Genomic DNA, 24,056 nt, shown 5'->3' with positions numbered 1-24,056 from the left:
GAAATGCCACACAAAGTTGGCGAAAAATGTCAGGCTACCAACCTCCCTCACTATGATTAATCACCGTTCACTCGCTCAGCTTAGATTCTCCGCCAAACTGCACTGCATCATGGGAGTGCCAAAAAACGTGCTTCTTTAAACCTCCGATATGTGAAACTACTGTAACAATCTAAAGGTATTGGGTTGGAAAAAGCCTATTGTTTACTTATATGGTGTTTTTTTTCTTTTTCTAAAACTAATTAAACTGAACTGCAGTTATTTATTCTGCAAGAAGGAGGGTGTGTTTTTCTATTTGCACTTTTTTAAACTAATGCTCAATGTGTATGTAATTTATTTTTGTTCCGTGGACTTGATTTGCAAATGAATGTGAAGGTAATCTTATGTCTCTGTGCTGTTCCTGGTGAATAAAGATGGATAAATCTAGACCGTTTTCTTGTCATTTTTCCTATTGAAGTTCATATGACTTTGTTTGATGGGATGGTGCCGGTGGGAAGTAGCCTTTTAATCATACTTTAACACAAGTGACAAGAAGTTTAAAATATGGCCCTTGTGCACAGTATAGTTGCGGGGTGTTTAACTCTTGTAGACCAAAGACTTCACTTTGAGGGAGACGTTTGGGATATAAATAATCATCTCCCAAAAAGGGCAAGAAGATGAGTTTGAGAACTGGCAAATTATACCGCACTTTAATTTATCAGGGGACCCCAGAAGATTGCTTAATTTTATTGTACTACGCTCTAAACGTGTGGAGCGATTCATTACTAGAGATTCAGACAGGGAGGTGGCGAGGTCTCATCTACAAGAAACTGTTAGAAAAAGCAGTGCTGCACCGGAAATGAAGAAGCTAAAACAATAAAGTACGAAATAAAGCCAAGTCTCCATAGCCCTGATCAGAGAAGCAATATTCGCTTCTGTATAATGCTGTCATTTTGTTATAGTAGAGTGTGCGCCTGCAAGTGTCTCAGTCATAAACCCACCAAAGTTATGTGTTGCAATAATATAATACACGTCGCAGGAAGTGAGAGGTGAACAATTGTCGTGTTCCTGACTTTACGTTGGTTGTGAAAGGCACGCTGAAGTCAGCAGCGCTGCGCCCACGGCTTAAATGATTCTGTTCAAGTGCGTTTCTTGCAGACGCGGACGGAGAGCAGTCGGACTCTCCTCCTTCTCTCACTAGCGCTGCTGCTCTCCCCTCCTCCTGCACCCATCTCTGTGCACCCTGCCCTCCTCCATTTGTCACCCCTCAGTACGCGTCTTGGATACGTTCCTGTCTGGTGCGCGCGGGGATCAGCGCATGTTCACATGTGATCCCCGGTGTAGTCTCTCTAAAAGCTGTATTTACTTGGATGACGCCCGGGTGGGAGGCTGGTGGTGCCGTTTGTGTTTCAGCCAGACGCAGCGGGAGCGCGGACTGAGGAGCTTGGCACTGCGTAATGGATTTACTGTCATCGGCACAAAGTTGGATTGTGTAAAGAAGACCCTGGGACATACAATGGCTGAGAGAGGGAAGAGCTTGTAGACAGGTGTTTTATAGAGCTGGAATTACATCGTGAATGGAAATGCACAGAGGTGAGTCGTGTCTCTGTCAAAGCGTTGAGCTTCTCTGGTTTGCGTAAAAAGCGAGTGCCATTTGGCACCTTGATAGGCTACACGAAGAGGTCGAAAGAACACAATGTTTGAGCCAAAATGTATAATTTCAAAAGTCTGTAAACCTGTCTGTGCCATGTCTGGCATCGACTTGTATCGAAATACAACATCTGAACACATTTAGACTAAAGGTGCACAAAACGCGGTTTATGATTTGTAGCGAATGTGAATTTGAAATAAACTATATGCTTGACAGAGCCTGGACGTGTCTGGGGCAAATGACTCTGAATCGGACCATAGTGATAATGGAAATAGACAGAGAAGATCATCTTATATAATAATAAATCTCAGTTTTGTCGTTTTGGGCAATATGGTCCATAAAGGGGACAAAAAGTCATTCGTCTATTTCACCCTTTTCACTCAAGTTTATAAAAGGCTCTGCCGTCTATGATGTGTATTCACGTATTGAACCGTGATCTATTGGCTGTAGTTACTTCTTGATGTTCATCCTGGTCCTGTGCGCGTGCAGTTGCCCCGGAGACTCCCGCTCCAGGCTGTCTCGCGCCATCAACACCTGCGGCACGCGCCACGGCGCACGGCTGCAGCTAGTCATGAGTTCAGTGAAGCGTGCTCTGGCCCCAGCATGGATGGACTCCTTAATTGCACTAAAGACGACGATCACAGGCAATTCAGTGCTTAAGAGCGCGCTAATCCGGACAGCAGTGTCTTAATGCTGCTGAACGTGAGTGCCCTCGTGCCTTGTGACCTATAGGCGACGTTTTGGCTGTTTATTGAGCAATTGTCCAAACATTGATTTGCGACTTTGAAAGGGGGAAAAAGCCCTTGCGTCGTGCAAAGTGCAACAAGAGACATTGCATTGGTCTTTTGGGGTTTGAACTTAAACAAATTGTCAACAGATTTGTGTCCATTCAAGAGAAAATGACAGCTCCTAACTACATTACAACGGCAATGTCAACCAGCGTGATGTCAAAAAGAGATGACGTGACCCAGGATCTGATTGTGCACATGATGAAATAACTCTCAAAAGACATCTTGAACCGTCTTTTCTTGGCCCACAGTTTGTGCTTGAGAAAACAAAATCCCTATGTCCATTTCAAAAGACCCTGATAGCTGTCATCATTTTACAATAAAAGTCAGCTATTAGTGTTAGTGTCAGTCTAAGCAAATAATTCCCTAAAACTACTTTGACTGGGCTTTTTATCTGCGGCTGAATTCTGGATTATTAGCTGCCTCCTCTTTGGGTGGGCTGTAATCATTTCCCTAACAAGCCTGTGGTGCCCATAGGCTTGCATATCCACATAATGAAGATAATTGTGCCCTGAAGGCTCGAACATGCTCATATAAGTCTCTCCTTCCACTGTCCCTGCTCATTTTGGCCAAAAGCTGCAGAGATGTTCTTATGCTCCTCATGTCCCTCTCCCCCTCTTTTCCTCCGTTCCAGGATTCCATTATGCAACTTGTCAGCCTCACGCTCACTCACAGAACAACCTATTATGAACTCTGCGGGGATCGGGTCGAGTGCAGCTTATCAGGGGCAAGACGGTGTCGGGAGGCGCTGGAAACATGCGTCCCCCCTTCCCGTGCAGATCTCATATGTAAACCCAACATCTTTCACCTATTGTCTGAAGCCATGCTCTGCCCACGTAGTACGCCTGTGTGCTCATCAATGCTACACGCCCCATAGCCTCTAATCCCATTTATTCTGCTAATGCCTGATGTTTCTGGTGCCTAAGGGAGTGGGATTAATGGCAGAATATAGCAGTTTAGATAAATGCTTCTTGTAATTTAATGCTACGATTTATATTCGGCTACGACACCACATTTGAAACTCGATCTCCCTCTATTCAGTGTAAATGTCACATTTTGATTTCAAAGAGCATTCCTTCTACTAACACAAGCATAGTAATGATACGGGACAGTGGTATTTAAACTGTGGAAATCTGTCATTTTAGATTGAGTTTAAGTTAGTTGTTCTTTAGTTCTTTCAGGGTTTTCTAGCCAGAGTTTAGTCGAGGGAATCGCAGCATTTTGGACTCACAATCTACTTTTAACAACAGCATCAACCTACATGGATTCCTACTATAGGCAAAAGATCTCTAGGGTTCTCATTAATCCCATGATCTTTCGGCACTGCCTTGTGGTAGGTCACAAACTACTGGTGGGGAACGCCTGGTTTAGTCCATTCTGGGCCTTTTTTTGTCCAGCCTGGGCCTTTTTTTAGACCCCTCCAGACCCGGCTCAGTCCTGATTTGATCTTGATCTTTGAAATATTTTAGGCTGTGGTGCTTGAAAGGTTTGACAAGCGCTTGACATATGAGGTATATATCTTTATTCACGTCACAGTGTCGCCTCATCAACTTTTTGGAATTTTACTTTCATCCATGTTTTCTGCAAATGATCTACTCAAGTCATGAACTGATCTCATGCAAGAAACATGAAAATTCCCTCCACACACTGTAGTAAATATACACCCATGGGTCCATTTATCATACAATTAAGGCTTTAGAAGATTAATGTCAGCTTTGTTCTTTAAATAAACTGTCATTTTCTTTTGGGGGGGCAGTGTTACAAATTACTCACATGCATCTTACACACCACTAGATCACTATACATCACTGCCTTACAGCTTTAAATGACTTAAAAGTGAGTACTGATGGTGCTTTTTGAGGGAGTACCAAATCAATAATGTAGCTGCTTGTTATGAATAGTCTCGCTGCCATTGTGTACCGTGAGTGGCAATTGAAGGCTATAAATGCCGTCATCATATCTAATGCTTTCCCATGTCTTTTCCAGCGTGGATACTCTTCATTCTCATCGAAGAGGGTTTAGCTCTTGCACAAAGGACTAAAGGTAGGATGTCTTTCGCACTAGGCCTAAATTCCCCTCCAAATCGCTACGCAAATTTTATTTTCTTTCGTCATATCCACACCTGACGACATCTCTTGCTCTCCTCTTTGTTTTATTCCAGATCCCCCAAACGAACATGGCGTCCAGAACGCTAACCAGAAAGAATGTGGTACATGGGTCCGCAATATCAACGGCGGCGTGTTCACTTCACCCAATTATCCCAACACCTACCCGCCCAACCGAGAGTGTGTTTACATCCTGGAGGGTAGGTCCTTTTTTTCACCCCCTCTGCCTCTTTCAGTCAAGATCATCAAGGTGGCTGGAGTTATTATTGTTCTGAAAAGGTGCTTCAGGTCCTAACCAGAGATTTCGTTCAACTTCTTGAATCTGGGTTGTGTCAAAATATCATCTTGAGCCAATATCGGAGTGACATGGTTTTTGAGAGAAAGATCCAAAAAATGGGGAACCCTCCCGTGGTGTAACTGTATGGTGAGGTAAAAGGAGTGAGAATCCAATCCAACTCTGTGTATATAACGCACTTTTAAAACAACACTGTCGAGCAAAGTGCAGCACAAAACAAATGAACAGAAGAAACGGCAATAAAGCGCTGTAGGAAACAAGGAAAAAAATCCACACCATTTAAGTCAGATCTCGATATTGATCAAAAGCAAGAAAGAAAGTCATTCAACCTCCATCATATGGGGGGTCCTCTGTTTCTGGAGGTAAAGACAGACATGAAGATTGAGTCCACATACATCTTATGGTTAAAAAATCCTTTCAATAGACAACCCTCGTTACTGTGTGGTTGTTTTTGCTAATAATAAAGCAAGAAATCTTTTTTCACTTTAGTTAATGTTTGCTGCCAGAGAAGATGTTGACCTTTTCGCCTTTTTCTTTTGTTTTTCACATGAACAGGCCTAATCCTACAACCTCAAACATCTGTGATTATGAAGTGATATGAACTTTAAAGGCAAATTCTATTTCTTCGCCTCTTCTCCACTTCAGTGTTTAAAATGTTTTGATGTCACATGAACACAGCGTTTATACTGTAGCCTGTCTGAAATTGAAAAGGGAAGTGAAGCTTTTTAGGCTAATGAGAATATTGCCACGCTCGTGTCGTCGTCGCTGTCTGCCAGAAGCACCGCGCGCGCTCACACTGAATGAGATGAACATCTGCTAAACAGCTGAGCTATGGTGCCAATGTCACTGAAATTGCAGCCATTTACCAAAAGCATCACATCCGTCAGTAATTTGGTGGCCTGCCGGATGGAGGAGATAATGGGAAGAATCATTAAGCGTCTATAGAAGATGAGCCCCGGGACGGCACTGTTCATCATATACAGATCAACTGTTTTCCCCATCAAGATAAAACCCTTTATACATTCACAAATGCTAATAGGAATGTGGTCTGCCGCTGTGCTGTGGATAGAGTTTAGGCACAGCTCAAGGGCTCCCCCTGTGGACAAAGCCAGGTCAGGCCAACTGCTGGCTGCCTGGTTATGCATCATAATATCTGTGGGAAGCTGCTACCTATCATTTGCTTTTATTTACACATTAAAGGCAACAGTAATGTTCGTGTCCACCCTTTTACTCAGCCTCTCCCATTAAGAAACACTGTTGCATCGCGTGGCATTAAGTGCTAAGCAGATGGCCGTTTATTCATATTCTGTGGTTTCTGTGGCTCATTGATTGTGCGGCGTCCCCCATAAAGATGACGAGATTAAACTTTCTGCCGGTTCTCATAAAACACTTCCTTTTGTATGCATGGCTGTAAGAGAGACAGACAGCGGCCGTCTCAGCCAACACAAACAGGAAGACGCGCTGAAGCAGAAGTGATTCAAATCGAAAGGCTAAAACAAATACAAAGGCGCAGAGACAGTTATACAATGCGCTTATGATTGGATTGTGCGATGAATACTTTCGGAATTCAACATTCATTTGTTTTAGCCAAAGCAAAAGTCTGCATCGTAAACGGGATTTTGCTGTCGACTCACGTACAACTCCACACACGTCTTGATTAAATACCACACATGTCATTTTCACAAGATGTTTCCTGCACTGATTTTACAGTGTGAAATAACACTGGTATAGCACAATGGTTCCCAACCTTTTCTGTCTCACGCACCCCCTGAGCCTTTCGTTTGTACTCCGAGCATCCACTGCCTGGAGGGTGTTGCCTATTAGTTAGAAAGTGAATGACTAATACTCCTATTAATTAGCAAAAGTACTGTTAAACACTGTCAAACTCATTCTCTTTATTGCAAATGCTTTGACCATGATGTTCAAATATAGAAATCCGTTTGATTAGAGGTCATTGGAGCAGAAAAGCCCACACGTTTGTCAGCCAGTCCCAGGGCAGCTATGGCTTAGATTTCCAAGTTATTCTGACGTAGGACACGTTTAACCAAGAAACATGTAGTTGTTGTATTTGCCTCCAGAAAGGCTCATTTGTCTTTCCCCAAATCAGGATTCAATCTGTTTCCTCGTCTTCCCCTCTGTTCTCTGCATCAAACAGCTCTCCCCAGACAAAGGATCCAGCTGGTTTTCGACAAGAACTACTACATAGAGCCTTCGTTCGAGTGCCGCTTCGACCACATCGAAGTGCGGGACGGCCCGTTCGGCTTCTCCCCGCTCATCGACCGCTTCTGTGGGGGCAAGAACCCGGGGATGGTCCTGTCCACGGGCCGCTTCATGTGGATCAAGTTCAGCAGCGACGAGGAGCTGGAGGGCCTTGGCTTCCGGATCAAGTACACCTTTATAGCAGGTAGAGAGTTCGACACAGGGGGGCCACGCACAGGCGACTGAAGCCGGTTTAGGAAGACTTCAAAGTAAAAGCAGCATAGTGGGGCTTTTATAGAAGATAAATGAGAGCTTTTATCATTAGAAGATGCTTTCATTTTTTTATGTAATGCTTTGATAGATTCCCCATGAAAGTGGTCTTTGGAGGTTAGGGCTGAGCAATTTGGGGGGGAAAAACCTAATTGCGAGCGTTGCAATTTCAGTAGATATGTGATTCATGTTGTTAAATCAATATTCAGTTCGCAGTGCATATTTTAGACATGTCATGGAGAGCTGACGCTTGAGAGAAGGCTGAGAAATGAACTGATGGAAAACGAATAAAGCAGCAATCTTATGATCATGTTTGCACAGGCCCAACCCTCAAGGTTAGGAGACTTTATTCGCAATATCGACACATGAAGACTGTTCTTTAAGTAAGTTACTTTGCAGAGGGGGTTATGCAAGGGAATTGTTATGTTATGTTAGAAAAATATATATACATAATAAATCACTCCGGAGTATAAGTCGCACCAGCCAAATAACGTATAATGGAGAATAAAAAAACATATATAAGTCGCTCCGGAGTATAAGTTGCACCAGCCAAAACATGCACAATGAAGGAAAGAAAACATATATACAGTAAGTCGCTCCAGAGTAGAAGTCGCACCTGCCAAAAACACATAATGAAGAAGAAAAATATAAATATAATAAATCGCTCCAGAGTATAAGTTGCACCAGCCAAAACATGCACAATGAAGGAAAGAAAACATATATACAGTAAGTCGCTCCAGAGTAGAAGTTGCACCTGCCAAAAAACACATAATGAAGAAGAAAAATATAAATATAATAAATCGCTCCAGAGTATAAGTCGCACCGGCCAAAACATGCATAATGAAGAAGAAAAATATAAATATAATAAATCGCTCCAGAGTATAAGTCGCACCGGCCAAAACATGCATAATGAAGAAAAAAAAACATATGTAAGTCGCTCCGGTGTTGAAGGCGCACCAGTCTTGGCAACTACTAGGCCATGAAGGCGTAACTGCACCGTTAACAAGCCTCTCCTGGCAGGACGTTGTTCAAGCTCTTTTTGTTTTCTTCATTGTAGCAAGAGTAACCTCTGCTTTTTGCCAGCCCCTCACTAGTTTCTCGCTCACTCCAAACTCCACCGTTTTTTTTGTATTTTCAATGGTACAGTAAGTGCTTTCTTTGTCATTGTACAACGATACAGGAGTAGCAGATACTGGTACACAAGCCTAGAGCGCCCTCTAGCGGCTGTGTGAAAACGTGAAATTATATGTTTTTGATGTATAAGTCGCACCCCCGGCAAACTACAAAAAATTGCGAAAATGATGATGGAAAAACACAATTGGCTTGAGCTGGATGAAAAAAATAAGATTGGGAAGCACAGAAAATAATTGCAGTTGTTTCATTTCCCCATTTCCTGCCATTAACACTGTGATTATGATTCGATTGTGATGAGTGGGCTTCTTTTCCACTTTTCCTTTCTTCTCGTTGTTGGCCAGAGAACATCACAGCCTCCTGAATATGAACGCCGCATGCCTCCCCGAAATCAGAGTCTCCCATCAGGCGACAGATATTACCTTCAAACAGGGCCCTTTCTGCTTTATCTGGGCGCCTTAATGGGATCTTATCTTGTGTTCTCTGCATACCCATTTCTGCCGCCTGGATTGAGGCTAATGTGCCTCCCGAATCTTATCATTGCAGACCCCGATTTCCATCTGCACGTGGGCGGACTGCTAAACCCCATCCCAGGTAAGCCATGCAGGGTTTTTTTTTTTATGTGCTTTATTTGAAGACGGCGCCTCTGCTCCTCTGCCTTCTGCTCTCCGTAGGCTATCTATATCATGTAATTCGTGCTGATGCGAAAGCTGAATAGACAAATGTACCTTGACAAGCACCAGTGTGGTTGTACAGTAAAGGGATTTGCATGAAGAAGACAAAAGGAATGTGCCAGGCTTTTATCTTTCTGTCTTGCTGTTTTTGTTTCTTCCCCGATCTTCTCATGGCTGCACTTCTGAAGCTTACTTGGATTCTGTCTCAAAATTCCACTCATCAGCAAAAATGTGCTTTACTCTTACTAGACGTTCTGGCCAGAGTTTTATGCATATATAGGACGACACCTGGACCAAATCCAGGCTAAACCAAACCAAGTAATAAGCATTAAGTAAATCATCTTTTATTTGCAAACCACTGCACTTGAGCTTGTCAATTAATCGTAATGTAATCGAAAATGTCTGCTATGGTTAATTTCAATGATCATCATGGGACTTTTGGAGTTTGGTCGAGACAAAGTAGGATTATTGTGCGTTAACCTCTTAAAGGAATAGGCCACCATTTTTAAATACTGAGATTTGTTCTTTCCTGAGCTTAGACGAGTTGATGCGTACCTGTCTGGTCTTTACGCGTGCGCTCAGTCAAGCAAAAAGACCAAAGCTGTCGTTAGCATTTAGCCTCTCCTCCTCTCCTCATGGACCCAAACGGGGACCAAGCGACCAAGCTCTTCCATGTTTTCTAAAAGTTCTTGTAAACGCTCACGTAACCGTATTTAAATAGAAGCTTGGTCGCTTCTAACTTCGCCCCCGTTTGGGTTCATGAGGAGAGGAGGAGAGGCTAAATGCTAACGACATCTTTGGTCTTTTTGTGTGACTGAGCGCACGCTTAAAGACCAGACAGCTACGCATCAACCCGTCTAAGCTCAGGGAAGATCATATTCCTTTAACCCACACCTGATCCAAGCACATTTTCTCCCGTTTCGCTTTACCCAAATCTAAAATAAAAAATATTTAAAAAGAATAAAGCATTAAAACTGACGAAAACGAGGATAAAAACGTGCAAAAAATGCAAGAAAAAAACACAAAAATGTGACTTTTACAACGTGACAAAAAAGTTACGATCACTTTTGTAGGTTTTAGCTTTCAAATGAGGCATTACAATGTTGCTCTCCTGTTGAGAAGCTTTTAGATTTGGGTAAAGCCAATCTGGAGAAAATGCGCTCGGTTCAGGTGGGGGGTAAAAGGTTAAATGACACTGGAGGGAAAGATTACCTTTTTTTGAGCTGCTATTTTATCATTAAAAAACCAAAAGGAAAACCAAGCTTGATAAACATGAGAAAAAGAATCGTGATCACAGGGTTGCCAAAATCAAGGCCTTTAATGTCATTAAAAAGTCATTAAATTAGAATCAAACTGGCATCAAATCTAAATTTATTTGAAAATTATGACATCACTTAACAATTTTCACTGTATAAGTCCATTGGAAATACCAAAATGATGGTTTAAACATGTTCAGCCACAATTTGGGCTGAAATTGATAATATTTTGTGTTTGCAAATCCTAAGAAAGGAAGTATACATCTTTTTTTCTGCATTTGTGGCATTAAAATATAGTGTTTGGGCATTAAAAAGCCTTAAATCTGACTTGCTTCTGCCTGTATAAACCCTGGATTAATTGTTTTGCCATATCATCCATCCCTACACTGCATAGACTTTATTGATTATTTCCCCAATGATACTCCCATTCTCGGTTTATCAATAGATACTTCACATTTTTCCTTTTTGAAAGATCCATCTACATAAAAAAGCAAAGCTAGCATTTCCTGTACCCCCTAAAGCTGTTATTTTACTAAAGAATATAGACAAAACATGACAATTTAATTAAAATCATGTCCAGCATAACCACTAAAGTGTCATTCCCCTTGTTCTTACATCTCTCCTGCGTCTCTCAGACTGTCAGTTTGAAATCGGAGGCTCAGATGGGATTATCCGCTCCAGTCAGGTGGACGAGGCGGAGAAGGTGAAGGTTGGAGAGGCTCTGGATTGTATCTGGACCATCAGGGCTCCTCCACAATCCAAGGTCAGTGCCGCAGCGCTCAATAACCTGCTGGGTTCACTTCCTGTCCCCCGACACATGCAGTAAGGTGCTTAGATAAAGGTTTATCACGGCGCAGAATGATTTATGAACAGCGCTGCGTGAAATGTAAGACGGAAAGTAAATCAAAGCCATAAAAAGAGGGTATCTGGTGTTAGTATAGACCCTTTAATTGTTTCTAAACATTCCCGGGCTTAGCTGGAGGCGGGAAGCTAGATTCCTATCTATTTCCATTGCAGCTGTTGTCATAGTGACGATAAACAAATATCTAACTGTTGTTGGAAATATCAGATAAACTTTATTAAATCAATCAAATGTCATTCCTCTTGTTCTCGCACCTTAAGCCACAACAGAACCAAATTTTTTTAGTCGTAGTTTTACACTTATAATCGTTAGTTTTAGTTTAATCTTATTTCTCTTGATCACTTCTTGCCTCCAGCTGATGTCACTGATGATCTAAGTGAAAGGGTCTATTGCAGAATCGCTTCCATCAGTCTACCCCAATGGGCAGCTCTGGCTACAACAGTGTCTACTAAAACCAAGTGGGGGACATTCTCTTCCACTTGTCCATTACCGGGAACATGGAGGCAGCTGTTGGAGCTGCCCAAATCACACTGCACCAGCCCCTTATGGCTCCTCCTGCAGGCGGTGGGTCAACGGAAGGACGGCCTCATGATTCAAACCAGGCCTGTCGGTCTCTCATAAGCGGCTTCTGAACCGCTCTTTGTCTGACCCGTCACTTAGGACCTTTTTGCCATGGGAGACCCTACCAGGGGCACAAAGCCCCCGACAACAGAGCCCCCAGGATCATTCAGGCGCTCAAACCCCTCCACCACGTTAAGGTGGTGGTTCCGGGGAGGAGGAACACAAGGGTTAACCTTTATTATTATTATTGTAGAGGACCTTTTTCTTATGTTAGAGTAAAATCTTTTTGCCCCATAAAGTAAAGTCTGCATTGTAACACAATACTGAACTGAGCCCTGACAATTTTGAGACCGTCTCAACTCTATGAAACTCTTTCCCTTTTTGTCACAAGCTGAGGGTAAAAACTAGATGTATTTTCAAGCAAATAAATTAGTGTTGGGCAATTTACTTAAACATTGTAATATATTTTATAGTAGTGATTACAGCTTTACAAATGTAATATGTTTGTATTACATATTACTGTTTAAAAAATGTAGCTGAGTTACACTACTTTGAGTGCAAAACTTTGCTTTCCCCCATTCTCTCGTGTTTTGTTCTGACAACATTAAAGGAATAGGCCACCGTTTTTACACACTGAGATAGATATGTTCTTACCTGAGCTTAGCTGTTGCATAACTGTCTGGTCTTTGTGCGTGCGCTCAGTCACACAAATGTTGTTAGCATTTATCCTCTCCCAGCAAAGATATAGCCCCAACTGGGGTGAAGTTAGAAGCTACCAAGCTGTTCCACGTTTCCCCTATTTAAATACAGTTACGTGACATGTTACACGATCCAAGTGCAGTTACACAAAATTAAACATGTGGATTTTTCTAAGCGGATAAAAAGGGGCACTATATGTAAGGCGTACTAACACAGGAGCACAGGAGCACTTCGACGTCCGTGCAGTAAAGTGAGTTACGCGCGGATGTTGAAGTGCTCCTATGTTATTACGCCCTACATATAGTGCACCTTTTTATCCGCTTAGAAAATCCACATGTTTAATTGTGTGTAACTAGACTTGGATCGTGTAAAGGCTCACATAACTGTATATAAATAGGGAAAAAGTGGAACAGCTTGGTAGCTTCTAACTTCACCCCAGTTTGGAGCTATACCTTTGCTGGGAGAGGCTAAATGCTAACAACATTTGTGTGACTGAGCGCACGCACAAAGACCAGACAGTTATGCATCAACTCGTCTAAGCTCAGGTAAGAACATATCTCAGTATGGAAAAATGGTGGCCTTCCTAATATGTTCCCGTATTTTGTGTAAGTATTATGTTATATTCCTTAGTTAGAGAAAAAAGTAATATATTGTCGTAGTCACTTTTGTAATACATTACCCCCAACACTGCAAATAATGTATAAATACAGTAATTGCCTAACCTTCCTCCCTCAATGCAGTATTGCAAAACCTGTATGTCCATCCAATACATAAAAAGCTGTTCAAAATAATTTGAGGAAAGATATGTATTCAAGGAAGCCCTGCCGTCAATTTGAACATTTTCAGGGCATGTTTACAAGTACAGTTAGTCTCAGACGTTGTCATTTTAATTAGCAAATATTTGTTGTTGTTCTAAAATATGACAGACTGAACTGAATGGCCTTGATCCGATCCGAGCCTTTCTTCTCCCGGGAGGCAAAATGAGTCATCAGCAACATCACGGGCTGCTGGCAACACACTCAAATACATACGCGCACAATGATGCAGCATTTTCCAATCACATTAAGTGCTTCTGCTTTATTTCATAACTGATTTTTATAAGCATTCATTCAGGCCTCACTTGCTGCCACAGTTCTTCCCCTCAGTCTTGTCCGTGGCTGCACATGTGTGAGGGCGGCGACGTCATGGGGGCTCTCCATTTAGCACCAGAGCTGAAAAGCCTAACCAGATATTAGCCCAGTGAAGCAGAATGAACAGAGGAGCAGCATTACAGCCGCTTTAAACTGCTCTGGTACAAACGTGTTACTCCAAGAACCTACTCGGAGCCGTGCCTTAGCATTCATGATTATCTTTAGAGTCCAAGTTTTAATGCCTGTTGGTTCCAAGGGCAGCATTAAAGGTAGTCACTTGCTCAAATAAATGAAACAAATGTAAAAGAAATGGTATCTTATGGAATACATTAACATTATTGTTCTGTTTTCTGCTTCTAGATGACAAACATTTTAGTATAGGCGTCGGACAAAGTGTGTTCAGGTATCGGTAATGTAAACCAAGTATCGTTTAAGTACCCTTATTGAAATAATTTAACAGTACCCATCCCTGTTCATGATGCTCTGGAACCACATTTAGGGCACTGTCTGTAAGTAACTCTCCATAACTCTATGGCTGATTGTTTTTGAAAGCCAAAACCAATCGGAACATCTACAGTCATGTTATGGATTGTTTCCACAAATTTGCTACTTATACATTAACAAATTCTACCTCAGAATATATGACAACTGCTCAAGACCACGTCCACTCGTCTTCAGTCTGTCATAGACTGCTCCAATTCAAAGTTCTTCACAGGCTACACCTCTCCAAAGTACGGCTTTCCAAAATGTTCCATGGGGTGAAGACAGCTTGTGACCGGTCAGGAACAGGCTTCACTAGCTCACACTTTTTGGAACTGTCCTATCATAACAGCTTACTGGACTAAAATGTTTAAATCGATGTCTGATGTTTGTGGACACACCCAGACCCTGTGCTTCAGAGCCGTTGCTGGCCCTTCTGGGGCCCTAAGCAAAAATCCACACGGCAGCCCATGATTATTCGACAAAGAGCAAAACAGTTCCACTGTGCAGTAGTGCAGGCCAGACGGGGAACATAATGACCTCATTTCAGGCCCCACCCCTGTGTGTGAGAACCACTAACCACTAAGCCACTGTCAGACTGGGATTTAGGACTACTAGTCTATTTCCTAACTTTTTAAAATGATAAATGTCAAATGGTCATCCAATCCACTTTATTGATATAGCACATTTTATAAACAAGTGTTTCCAAAGTGCTGCACATAAGATCAGCAGTATAAAAAAAAGATCAAAAAATTTAAAACAAAATTATTAAAAAACATAAATACGATGCAATTAAGCATTCATTCAAGCAATCAATCACATTCTCTCACCTCTGGTCCCTGGGCCACAGTAAAAGTTAGTAACAACACGTTGATTAATCAGTGAAACAACAGCGTAGTTTGACTGAGATGCGGGGCCCTTGCGGCTGCTGGGGCCCTACTTTGCCTATAGGGAAAACCGGCTCTGCTGCGCTTGCACACTTTGGAGTACCCCCAGTAACTGCTAATGTAGTTAACAAGCGGAAAACGGTTAGCAAATTTATTTCAGTGTTATCTGGACTACTAATACTAATACTAATATTACTAAATTTGAATAAAAACAACACTCCAACCTATATTAATTTGCTACATGATGTTATGAAACATGTCCAATTGGGAAAATTTTTTAATTTGAACTCAAAGGGAAGGTAGATGATTTTCACCTGATATGGGAACGGTTTCTGGAGTTGAATCCAAAAGATCAATTTTTCCTCCACAAATGACGTGTGTTCCTCCCAAAATATTAAACTTTGGTTTGAAGAGAGCACTTGGATGCTCCACAGCACTGATGGACCCGAAGTCGAATAGTTTGGGAGAATAGTTTAGAGAGTAAAAAAAGAATATATGACAACTTGAGAGATTGGCTCTGTAGAATGTTACAATTACGTGAACGCCATTGACTGAAATCACTACTGAATCCTATTGGGAAGTTTATTGGTTAGATCTGTATCATTTGCACATTTCATACTGCCGCTGCTGCAGGATTATTTCTGTGACATTCTCTTGTTTGAGGCAGAAATTGGGAGAAGGGGGACAAAGGTGAGAGAGGAGCGTGGCCGTCGGCATGACGTGGTATTTCAGTGACTTTTAGGAAGCTTGTTCCAGGAATGTGGATGAATCATTTCATGCAATGTAAATGAACTCACTCTAATCTTAATGACCTTTTCCTGGGTTTGAAACTAGGACAAACTGATATAGTTGAATTTACTGATGGAGTTTTGTTTATAATCAACACAAAGCGCAGTAAGTCAAGGGGTCCTTATTGTTTCATGTGATTGGGCTGGAATTGCTTTCCTGCTCTATCACCTCACTCTTTGTCTGAAAATAGCCTGTAAAGAGAATGTCTTCTTACCTACAATGTGTGACACAGTTTGTGCTTACAAAACAGTATACTTTGGTTCACAATTATTTACTGTTATAGGGTCATTTATCAAACAAGGGGCTAAATAGCGACAGCCAGCAGAAAAACAAAATACATGCTGCACTTAATTTAGCATTGAAATAGCCTGTATTAGCGTATTAGAGCCTCGAATCTGATATGAGAAGGCTGGGTGATAAAAAGAAAAAGCACAAACGACTATATATAAGAAGCAGGAGCGAAAAGAGTATGGGACACTTTGTGAGCCACTGATGGGCCTAAATGACTTCTTCATCTAAACAAAACCCTCACTAATGTCACTGAGTAAAGTCTCCGATCACATGCAGTGTGGCAGCAGTGTTTAGTCATGTTCTGTTTTGGTCTGCAGATCTACCTACGCTTCTTGGATTACCAGATGGAGCACTCTAATGAGTGCAAGAAGAACTTTGTAGCTGTGTATGACGGGAGCAGTGCCATCGAGAATCTGAAGGCCAAATTCTGCAGCACCGTAGCCAACGACGTCATGCTGGAGAATGGAGTGGGAGTGGTGCGAATGTGGGCCGATGAGAAGAGCCGCATGAGCCGCTTCCGCATGCTCTTCACCTCCTTTGTAGACCGTGAGTCACAGCTGCATCACTCTGAATACTCTAGGACAGTGGTTCTCAAACTGTACCACTTGGGCTTCTTCAAGTGCATTTGTAGTTTTAGACTATGCACTTTAATTAGAGATCATATAATTTATTCTTCAGTTATGCATTTAAATTCTTTGTTTTGGGAGATTTAGACAAGGTTTAAACTCACTTTGTTTAGTTCTGATTTTGATTGATGCCTGGTGGTTCTTGGAAGGTCAAATTGTTTGCAAACCACTGCTGCAGGAGATAATTTTCCAAATAGTTCCGAATGATCCAACAAAGAGCAACAAGATTTTATGAATAATTAACCCTTGTATTATGTTAAGGGTCAATTTGACCCATTTCAGTTTTTGTGTTGATCAAAGTACTGGTTATCCTTTCTTTTTCTTGCTGAAATTTGGTGACTTTTCCTCATCTAGGGTCATGAACTGGTGTGTAAAATCTGGACACTTTGATGTGTAGTGGAATGTCTGTGCAGAGTTTGTATACAAAGATGATGTTGCGGGTCATTTTGACCCAGACGCTTTAATGTGGGTAAATAGCTGTACTTTTTACTTTGATGTACAATTGTTTGTATTTTGATTGCCTCTGAGACCCAGAGCCAGGTGTGTGAAGAGAGGGAACTTTCTCACACTTGTCCTTGTCACTGTTCTCATGTCATCTCTTTGACAAACTCACCAAAAATGAGCTCCAGAAGGATGACATGTGAGGAGGCTTTATCACAGATTTTGAACTGGGATAGTGATGTAGAGGAAGAGATTTCAGAAACAGGATTTTTCAGAGACAGAGGACAATGTTATTGCTGATCCAGATTGTCAATTTTCCTACGATGAGGAGGATTCAGAGGACGAGTCTGCCGTTGTTCCTCCAACAGAAGAAAACCAAGGAATGCAGCAATCATCATCCACAGAGGGGACATGGGCATCTAAGGACGGTAATATAAAATGGTCAACATCACCACACCCAAGCCGAGGCAGACTATCATCTTCCAATGTGATCAAAATGACTCCTGGTCCTACAAGATTTGCTGTCACACGAGTTGATGATACTTGAACTTCTCCACTTGAGGTAAGGACGAGATCGCGAATACAATCGGCCGAAATGAGTTTCCTTCGCAGGGTGGCTGGGCGCTCAGTTACCCGGGAGGAGCTCGGAGTAGAGTCGCTGCTCCTTCACGTCGAAAGGAGCAGCTGAGGTGGCTCGGGCATCTGTTCCGGATGCCTCCTGGTCGCCTCCCGCGGGAGGTGTTCCAGGCATGTCCTAGTGGGATAAGGCCTCGTGGAAGACCCAGGACACGCTGGTGGGACTATGTCTCCGAGCTGGCCTGGTGTCGCCTCGGGGTCAGAACAGCTGGAGGAGGAGTGTGTGGACCGGGCATCTCTGCTGAGACTGCTGCCCCCGCGACCCGGATAAAGCGGAAGAAAATGGATGGATGGATGGACGAGTTGATGAGATTCAATCAGCATTTCAGCTCTACATATCCCCACCAATAGAGAGGATTATACTGGAAATGTCCAACTTGGAGGGGAGACGTGTGTTTCAAGAGAAATGGAAGCCACTGGATCAGACTGACTTGCATGCTTACATTGGAGTTCTGTTATTAGCTGGAGTGTACAGGTCTAAGTACACTCCAGGATGAACAGAGAGAAGGAAAACAGGATGAGAAGAAGGAAGGAGAGAGCATGGCAGGAGGAAAGAAGGAGGGAAGAATTGTCATTTTGACCCGAGAGGAGGACAAGAGGAGGTGTTGGAATTAAAAATGTAGTGTATGTCACTTTTCTAAATGTTTATATAACCTAAAGTACAGTTGTTATTGGTTTAACCTGTTTTCTTGACTGTTTTGAGTGCATTTACACAGTACGGGTCAAAATGACCCGCAACATAATCAATGTCATTTTTTTTCAACATAATACAAGGGTTAACATATTGATTTTTATCCAGGTTAGGCTGTGAAATGTCCTCAAACAGACCCTATTGAGCTCTACTGTATACAGAATTTACAAGGTAATAACAAAGAAATTAAAGCTGCAACCTGCCACAGAGGCCCTTGCTCTACCTGTGCAGTACAAACACTGTAGCGCCCCCCACTGGTCCTAAAAGGCATAGGTGGGGGTCACTATAATGAGCATCTCTCCTGTTGTCATATGAATAATAAAGTCCTCTGGCACGAGTATGAGCCTACACACGTTAAAGACATATTCCCATTTCAGTGTTGTGTTCTGTAGGGAGCACAATTGCAAGCATCTTTTTTATCATTTCTAACCTTTATTGCAAATCAATGCATCAACTCTGAGAGTGATCGAACAAAGCATTTGTGCTACTGGCATATCATCCAATGTGAAGGTTGTTTCTGTGAGGGTGTCATGTTCATGGATTATGCTTTATACCATTCTTTTTCATGCGAGAATCATAGCAAAAACAATTGTCCCTTGCCGGGTGACTGCATCCCAAGCCTAATTACTTGTCATATTTAGACTGATGAAGCATTATTTATGTACAAAGATTTAAAGCCTTGGATAAAGGGCAATCATCAAAAAACAGTTGAGTTATTTTTACTGACTTTCGATTGAATTCTTATGAATTCTGATCACACAGCTAATCTCCATAAAGTCTGTTGAGAATGCTCTTTTCTCAGAGTTAGCTGCAGACTGAAGGTTAAAATGAAGACATTAGTCACTGTCATTCCTCCAGAAGTATAACTGCTCGAGCTCACTGCACTCAGCAAACTTTATAATAAATATTCAGTGAGGGCTCAGCACAAAGAAACAAGTTCAAATTCAAAGTGTTAAACAACACAAAACGTATACACATGGTCCTGTATGTTGTTATCTTGTAACTGCATTAGCCCATGAGATGAGTAAGAATTAGTTGATGACTTTTTCACACAAAGTTGAATACAAAACTGAAACATGCTGCTTGAATCGACATATTCTGTGTGTAACTTACTGTGCTGATGCAACATCATGGTCATGGTCTCATCACAGTAATCCTTAGTCAGCGCAGGCACTGGGAGAGCAGGCCACTGTCTTAGCTGTGATAAAGGCTGTCAGTGTCTGTGGCTACTTCAGTCAAGAAAAGAGAAATGTGCATCGAGAAGAACAGACTGGAGAGGATGAGATGTGCATGTTGCAGGGGGACAGCAGTGGATGGGGTACAAAACCACAGGGCCCCTTATGACCAACATTCAAGGAGCGTACACCATTGTCCTGTCACTTAGTCACATTTCGTTCAGCCTCCTTGCTCCTGGAGTCCATTTACTATTTTCCAGAACATTACAGCTGCCCTATAGTCAACTCTTTCAGCTCTGCCGCTCTTCCACCTGGCCGCCAGTGCATCGATCTCCGGTGCACAGCAGCCAACATCAATTACTGGCCATCTCTGTCTTTGCCATCAGCGGTTACATACACACAAAGCAAGTGCAATAAGAGATGTCTCCCCGGCACCTGGCTGACCATCTGCACCTCTTAATAGCCCTGTGCACGCCCTGTAGCCTTCTGTCTTCATCCTAAGAACTCTGTTGGCATGACTGGCAGCTTACCTCCCTTTGCTGAGTCCCGAATAATGATTGTTAATTTTCTCCTAATGTTAGAAAATTGCACTTTGATCAAGGAAAAATACCTTAACCCATTTGGTGTTTTAGTTTCTTATATCAAGCTTAATCATCACAAAATCAGCCTGAAGGGTTCAATAATCATAATACATTTGTGCCTTGAAATATCCCATTTCTACTCAATTCTTTTATGTCTTTTGTCTCTAGCCCCATGTTCAGCGAATACGTTCTTCTGCCATAGCAACATGTGCATTAACGACAGCCTGGTGTGCAACGGCATCCAAAACTGCGTCTACCCCTGGGATGAAAACCACTGTAAAGGTGAGCTCTTCTCATCAAATCTCATGTTATTGGTTGTGTGATTTGGTTGTACAGTATGTGTTGGATTTAAAGTGTTATGCTATATGTGTGTGCCATTTGCAGAAAAGCGCTCGCGGGGCCTCTTCCATCAGATCACAAAGACCCATGGAACAGTTATTGGGGTCTCGTCAGGCATTGTTCTGGTTCTGCTTATCATCTCCATCTTTGTACAGATGAAACAGCCCCGAAAGAAGGTATTCCAGTCGCAGCACACTTTTTTTTTATTTGTGAGAAAACTAGTAAAGGGAATGGGCAAGACACAGGTGAGATGGAGTTGAGTCAATGTGAATGAAAATATATTAACACAGAGTATACTAGGATTCTATTACTGCTGTCTTTATGTAAATAAATAGAGATTTTTTTTTTCATTTATAGTAATAATGTTTACACCATTGCTTTTCAGGTTGTTGCACGGCGACCTGGTGTTTTCAACAAGGCAGGCCTGCAGGAGGTGTTTGACCCGCCACATTACGAATTGTTTTCCCTCCGTGACAAAGAGATTTCTTCAGACCTGGCTGACCTGTCTGAGGATCTGGAGAACTTCCACAAGCTGCGGCGCTCCTCCACCATGTCGCGCTGTGTTCATGAGCACCACTGCGGCTCTGCGGGCTCTGTGGCCACCGGCACTGGGGGAAGCAGCATGAAGCACAGCCGCACCACCCTCAGCTCCATGGAGCTGTCCTATCATAATGACTTCTCCAAGCCACCACCAATGAAAACCTTCAACTCCACATCAAGCTACAAGAAGAGCTGCTATGGCTACAAGCAGCACTCACAGACTCATGACTGTGACCAGCAGGTGATCGAGGACCGCGTTACAGAGGAGCTCCCCTGTGAGATCTACAGCCGCGGCAGTGTGACCGGGGCCAGCGGAGGGGGCACACTGGGCGGACCCTCAGGGATCACAGGAGGGGGTATTGGAGGCATGGGAGGTTCAGTAGGCATAGCAGGGGGCATGACTATGCCAGGAGGAATGGGGATGGCTGGAGGTGTGACCATGGCAGGGCCCAGTGGCATTGCTGGAGGCATTGGGGGGATGGCGGGAGCTTGTGGAACCCTGAGTGTGCGTGGCAACAGCGTTCGGAACAGCACCACCATAGTAGACCCACAACAGCGCTCCATGTCCATGGACTTTTAAATGAGGAGAAAAACAGACTCATCCAATGTTTACTTCTGTTTTAAACTCAATAACTTTTGGACCTACTCTTGTGAGGTTTGTTTGAAATCTGGACGAGTAGATAGTGTGTTCATTTAGAGGATTCAGACTTGTTTTTGTTCATTCACTCGGCACTCACACTGAAGGATCTGATTTTACAGAGGACAATAAAAAACCCAAAAACTTCCTAAACTCAATTTTTACATTTACTCACTTGCCATGCACAGAAATATACTATATTATAGGTCGTCTTCTAATTTATTGAAGTTTTTATTTTTTGTCAGTGTCTTGTACCTTTAAAACAAGTATAAAGCCAGCTCACAATGTTTAGCAGAACTCTATTAATCTTTTTTAATTTTTTTGGTATTTTACTCTAATAATTTACCTCCAGTATATGTTGTACTGGTAAAGATTTGAATAAGTACAAGATAAGATGCCTGTACTCATGAATAGAACTATGAAGGCATGTTGTTTTCATTGTTACCTTATACTCCAGAAGATGGAACTGGCCAGACATGCACAGAGACTGTACTATTTTACTAGCTTATATGAGAGAAAAGAATATTTTTGCTCTAGGAGCCAAATTGCTTATGGGCATTATAGTATTGACTGGCCATTTCTAGGAAAAAAAATAAATAAATAAAAGGATTTAGTTGTGAGACATGGACCAAGTGAAAGTAAAATACTGTATTTCCCAGGACCTTTATTAAGAAGTATTTATGACAAACTGTGTAAAACAAGCACAACGGTCTCCCCAGAGAGACACATGTAGCCTATGTGGAACTTATGTTATGACAGCTGGTTGTATGATTTCATTCTGTTTAATAAAAGGTAAAAGAACCCACTTTTGTATGTTTTTATAACTATAAATGTTCACATGAAGATATAGTTTCAGGTCCACAGTAAAACAGATACACTTGTTTTAACATTTTTTATTTGGTAGTTTATCAACCCCAGGAACTGCCACCTTAACCTGGTGGGGTTGTTTGAGTGCCCAAACAATCTTAGGAGCTATGTTGTCTGGGGCATTATGCCCCTGGTAGGGTCTCCCATGGCAAACAGGTCCTAAGTGATGGGCCAGACTAAGAGCAGTGCAGAAAACCCTTATGGAGAGATTAATAACAAGGACCGTGACGACGCCCGGTATGGCACAGCCGGGGCCCCACCCTGGAGCCAGGCCTGGGGTAGGGGCCGCGAAAATAATTGTTCCGAAGATAGTTGGTACATGTTGTACATTCATCATCCAATGTGACATGTATTAAGATTAGGCACCAGACCACACCCTGACCCTGCCCTAGCCGAATATGGTGGCTATGACATTTCACTCTCATGACCTGTGACTCATTGATGTACAAATTATCCTAGGAAAAATATTTTCCCGGCCTGACCGGGGTAAGCCCGAGAGGATGACGTGGGCCCGCCCTCCTACGGCCCACCACCCGCAGAGGGAACCGTAGGGGTTGTGGTCCGCATGCATAGCTTCTGGCTGTCAGGACCTGGAACGTCACCTCGCTTAGGGGGAAGGAGCCTAAGCTTGCGCGGGAGGTTGAGAGGTACCGGTTAGATATTCAGGTTCACCTCCACGCACAGCTTGGGTTCCGGATCCCAACTCCTGAAGAGAGACTGCCAGGCGGGCTGGGGTGGGTCTGCTCATTGACCCACAGCTCAGCCGCTACGTGTTGGAGTACACCCCGTTGAACGAGTGGGTCGCATCCCTACGCCTCCTGGTTGAGGACAGGTCTCTCCCCGTTGTCTCGGCTTACGGGTCTAACATCGGTGCAAAGGCCTTCTTGGAGTCCCTGGGAGGGGTACTAGATAGTGCTCCGACTGGAGCACTATCTCTACTGGGGGACATCAACGCCCACGCGGGCAACGACAGTAAGACCTGGACAGGGGTTATTAGGAAGAATGGCCTCCTTGATCTGAACACGAGTGGTGTTCTGTTATTGGACTTCTATGTAAGTCACAGTTTGTCCATAACGAACACCATATTCACATTGCTGAAGTCAGGCCTGTTCCCAGTGCATGTTGGTCTCCGCCAGGGTTGCTCTTTGTCACCAGTTCTGTTCATTACCTTTATGGACAGAATTTCTTGGCGCAGCCAGGGACCGGAGGGTGTCCAGTTTGGGAACCTCAGGATCTCTGCTGTTTGCAGAAGATGTTGTTTTGTTGGCTTCATCAAATCAGGACATTCAGTATGCTCTGGGGCGGTTTCAGCATTGCGGCCGGGATGAGGATCAGCACCTCCAAATCCGAGGCCATTGTTCTCCACCGGGAAAAGGTGGCTTTCCCTCTTCAGGTCGGTGGAGAGTCCTTACCTCAAGTGGAGGTCAAATATCTTGGGGTTGTGTTCACGAGTAAGTGACGCTTGGAGCGTGAGATTGA

The 24,056-nt window shown here is 42.9% G+C and overlaps 1 protein-coding gene across 1 annotated transcript; it reads left to right on the top strand.

Moving 5' to 3' along the window:
- Window positions 1-1,070: 1,070 nt before the first annotated feature.
- On the top strand, window positions 1,071-22,510 carry neto2a (neuropilin (NRP) and tolloid (TLL)-like 2a). Its single transcript, XM_079554713.1, has 10 exons — window positions 1,071-1,569; window positions 4,402-4,458; window positions 4,577-4,720; window positions 6,971-7,219; window positions 8,962-9,009; window positions 10,981-11,108; window positions 16,362-16,590; window positions 20,363-20,476; window positions 20,579-20,709; window positions 20,919-22,510. The coding sequence occupies exons 1-10, from the start codon at window positions 1,554-1,556 to the stop codon at window positions 21,651-21,653; spliced, it is 1,851 nt and encodes a 616-aa protein (XP_079410839.1). The 5' UTR covers window positions 1,071-1,553; the 3' UTR covers window positions 21,654-22,510.
- Window positions 22,511-24,056: the final 1,546 nt, after the last annotated feature.

This window comes from Gobius niger (assembly GCF_951799975.1).
Source record: "Gobius niger genome assembly, chromosome: 4".
Lineage (NCBI taxonomy): Eukaryota > Metazoa > Chordata > Actinopteri > Gobiiformes > Gobiidae > Gobius > Gobius niger.
The sequence above is the reverse complement of the archived record's forward strand: the minus strand, read 5'-3'. Positions and strand labels throughout refer to the sequence as shown.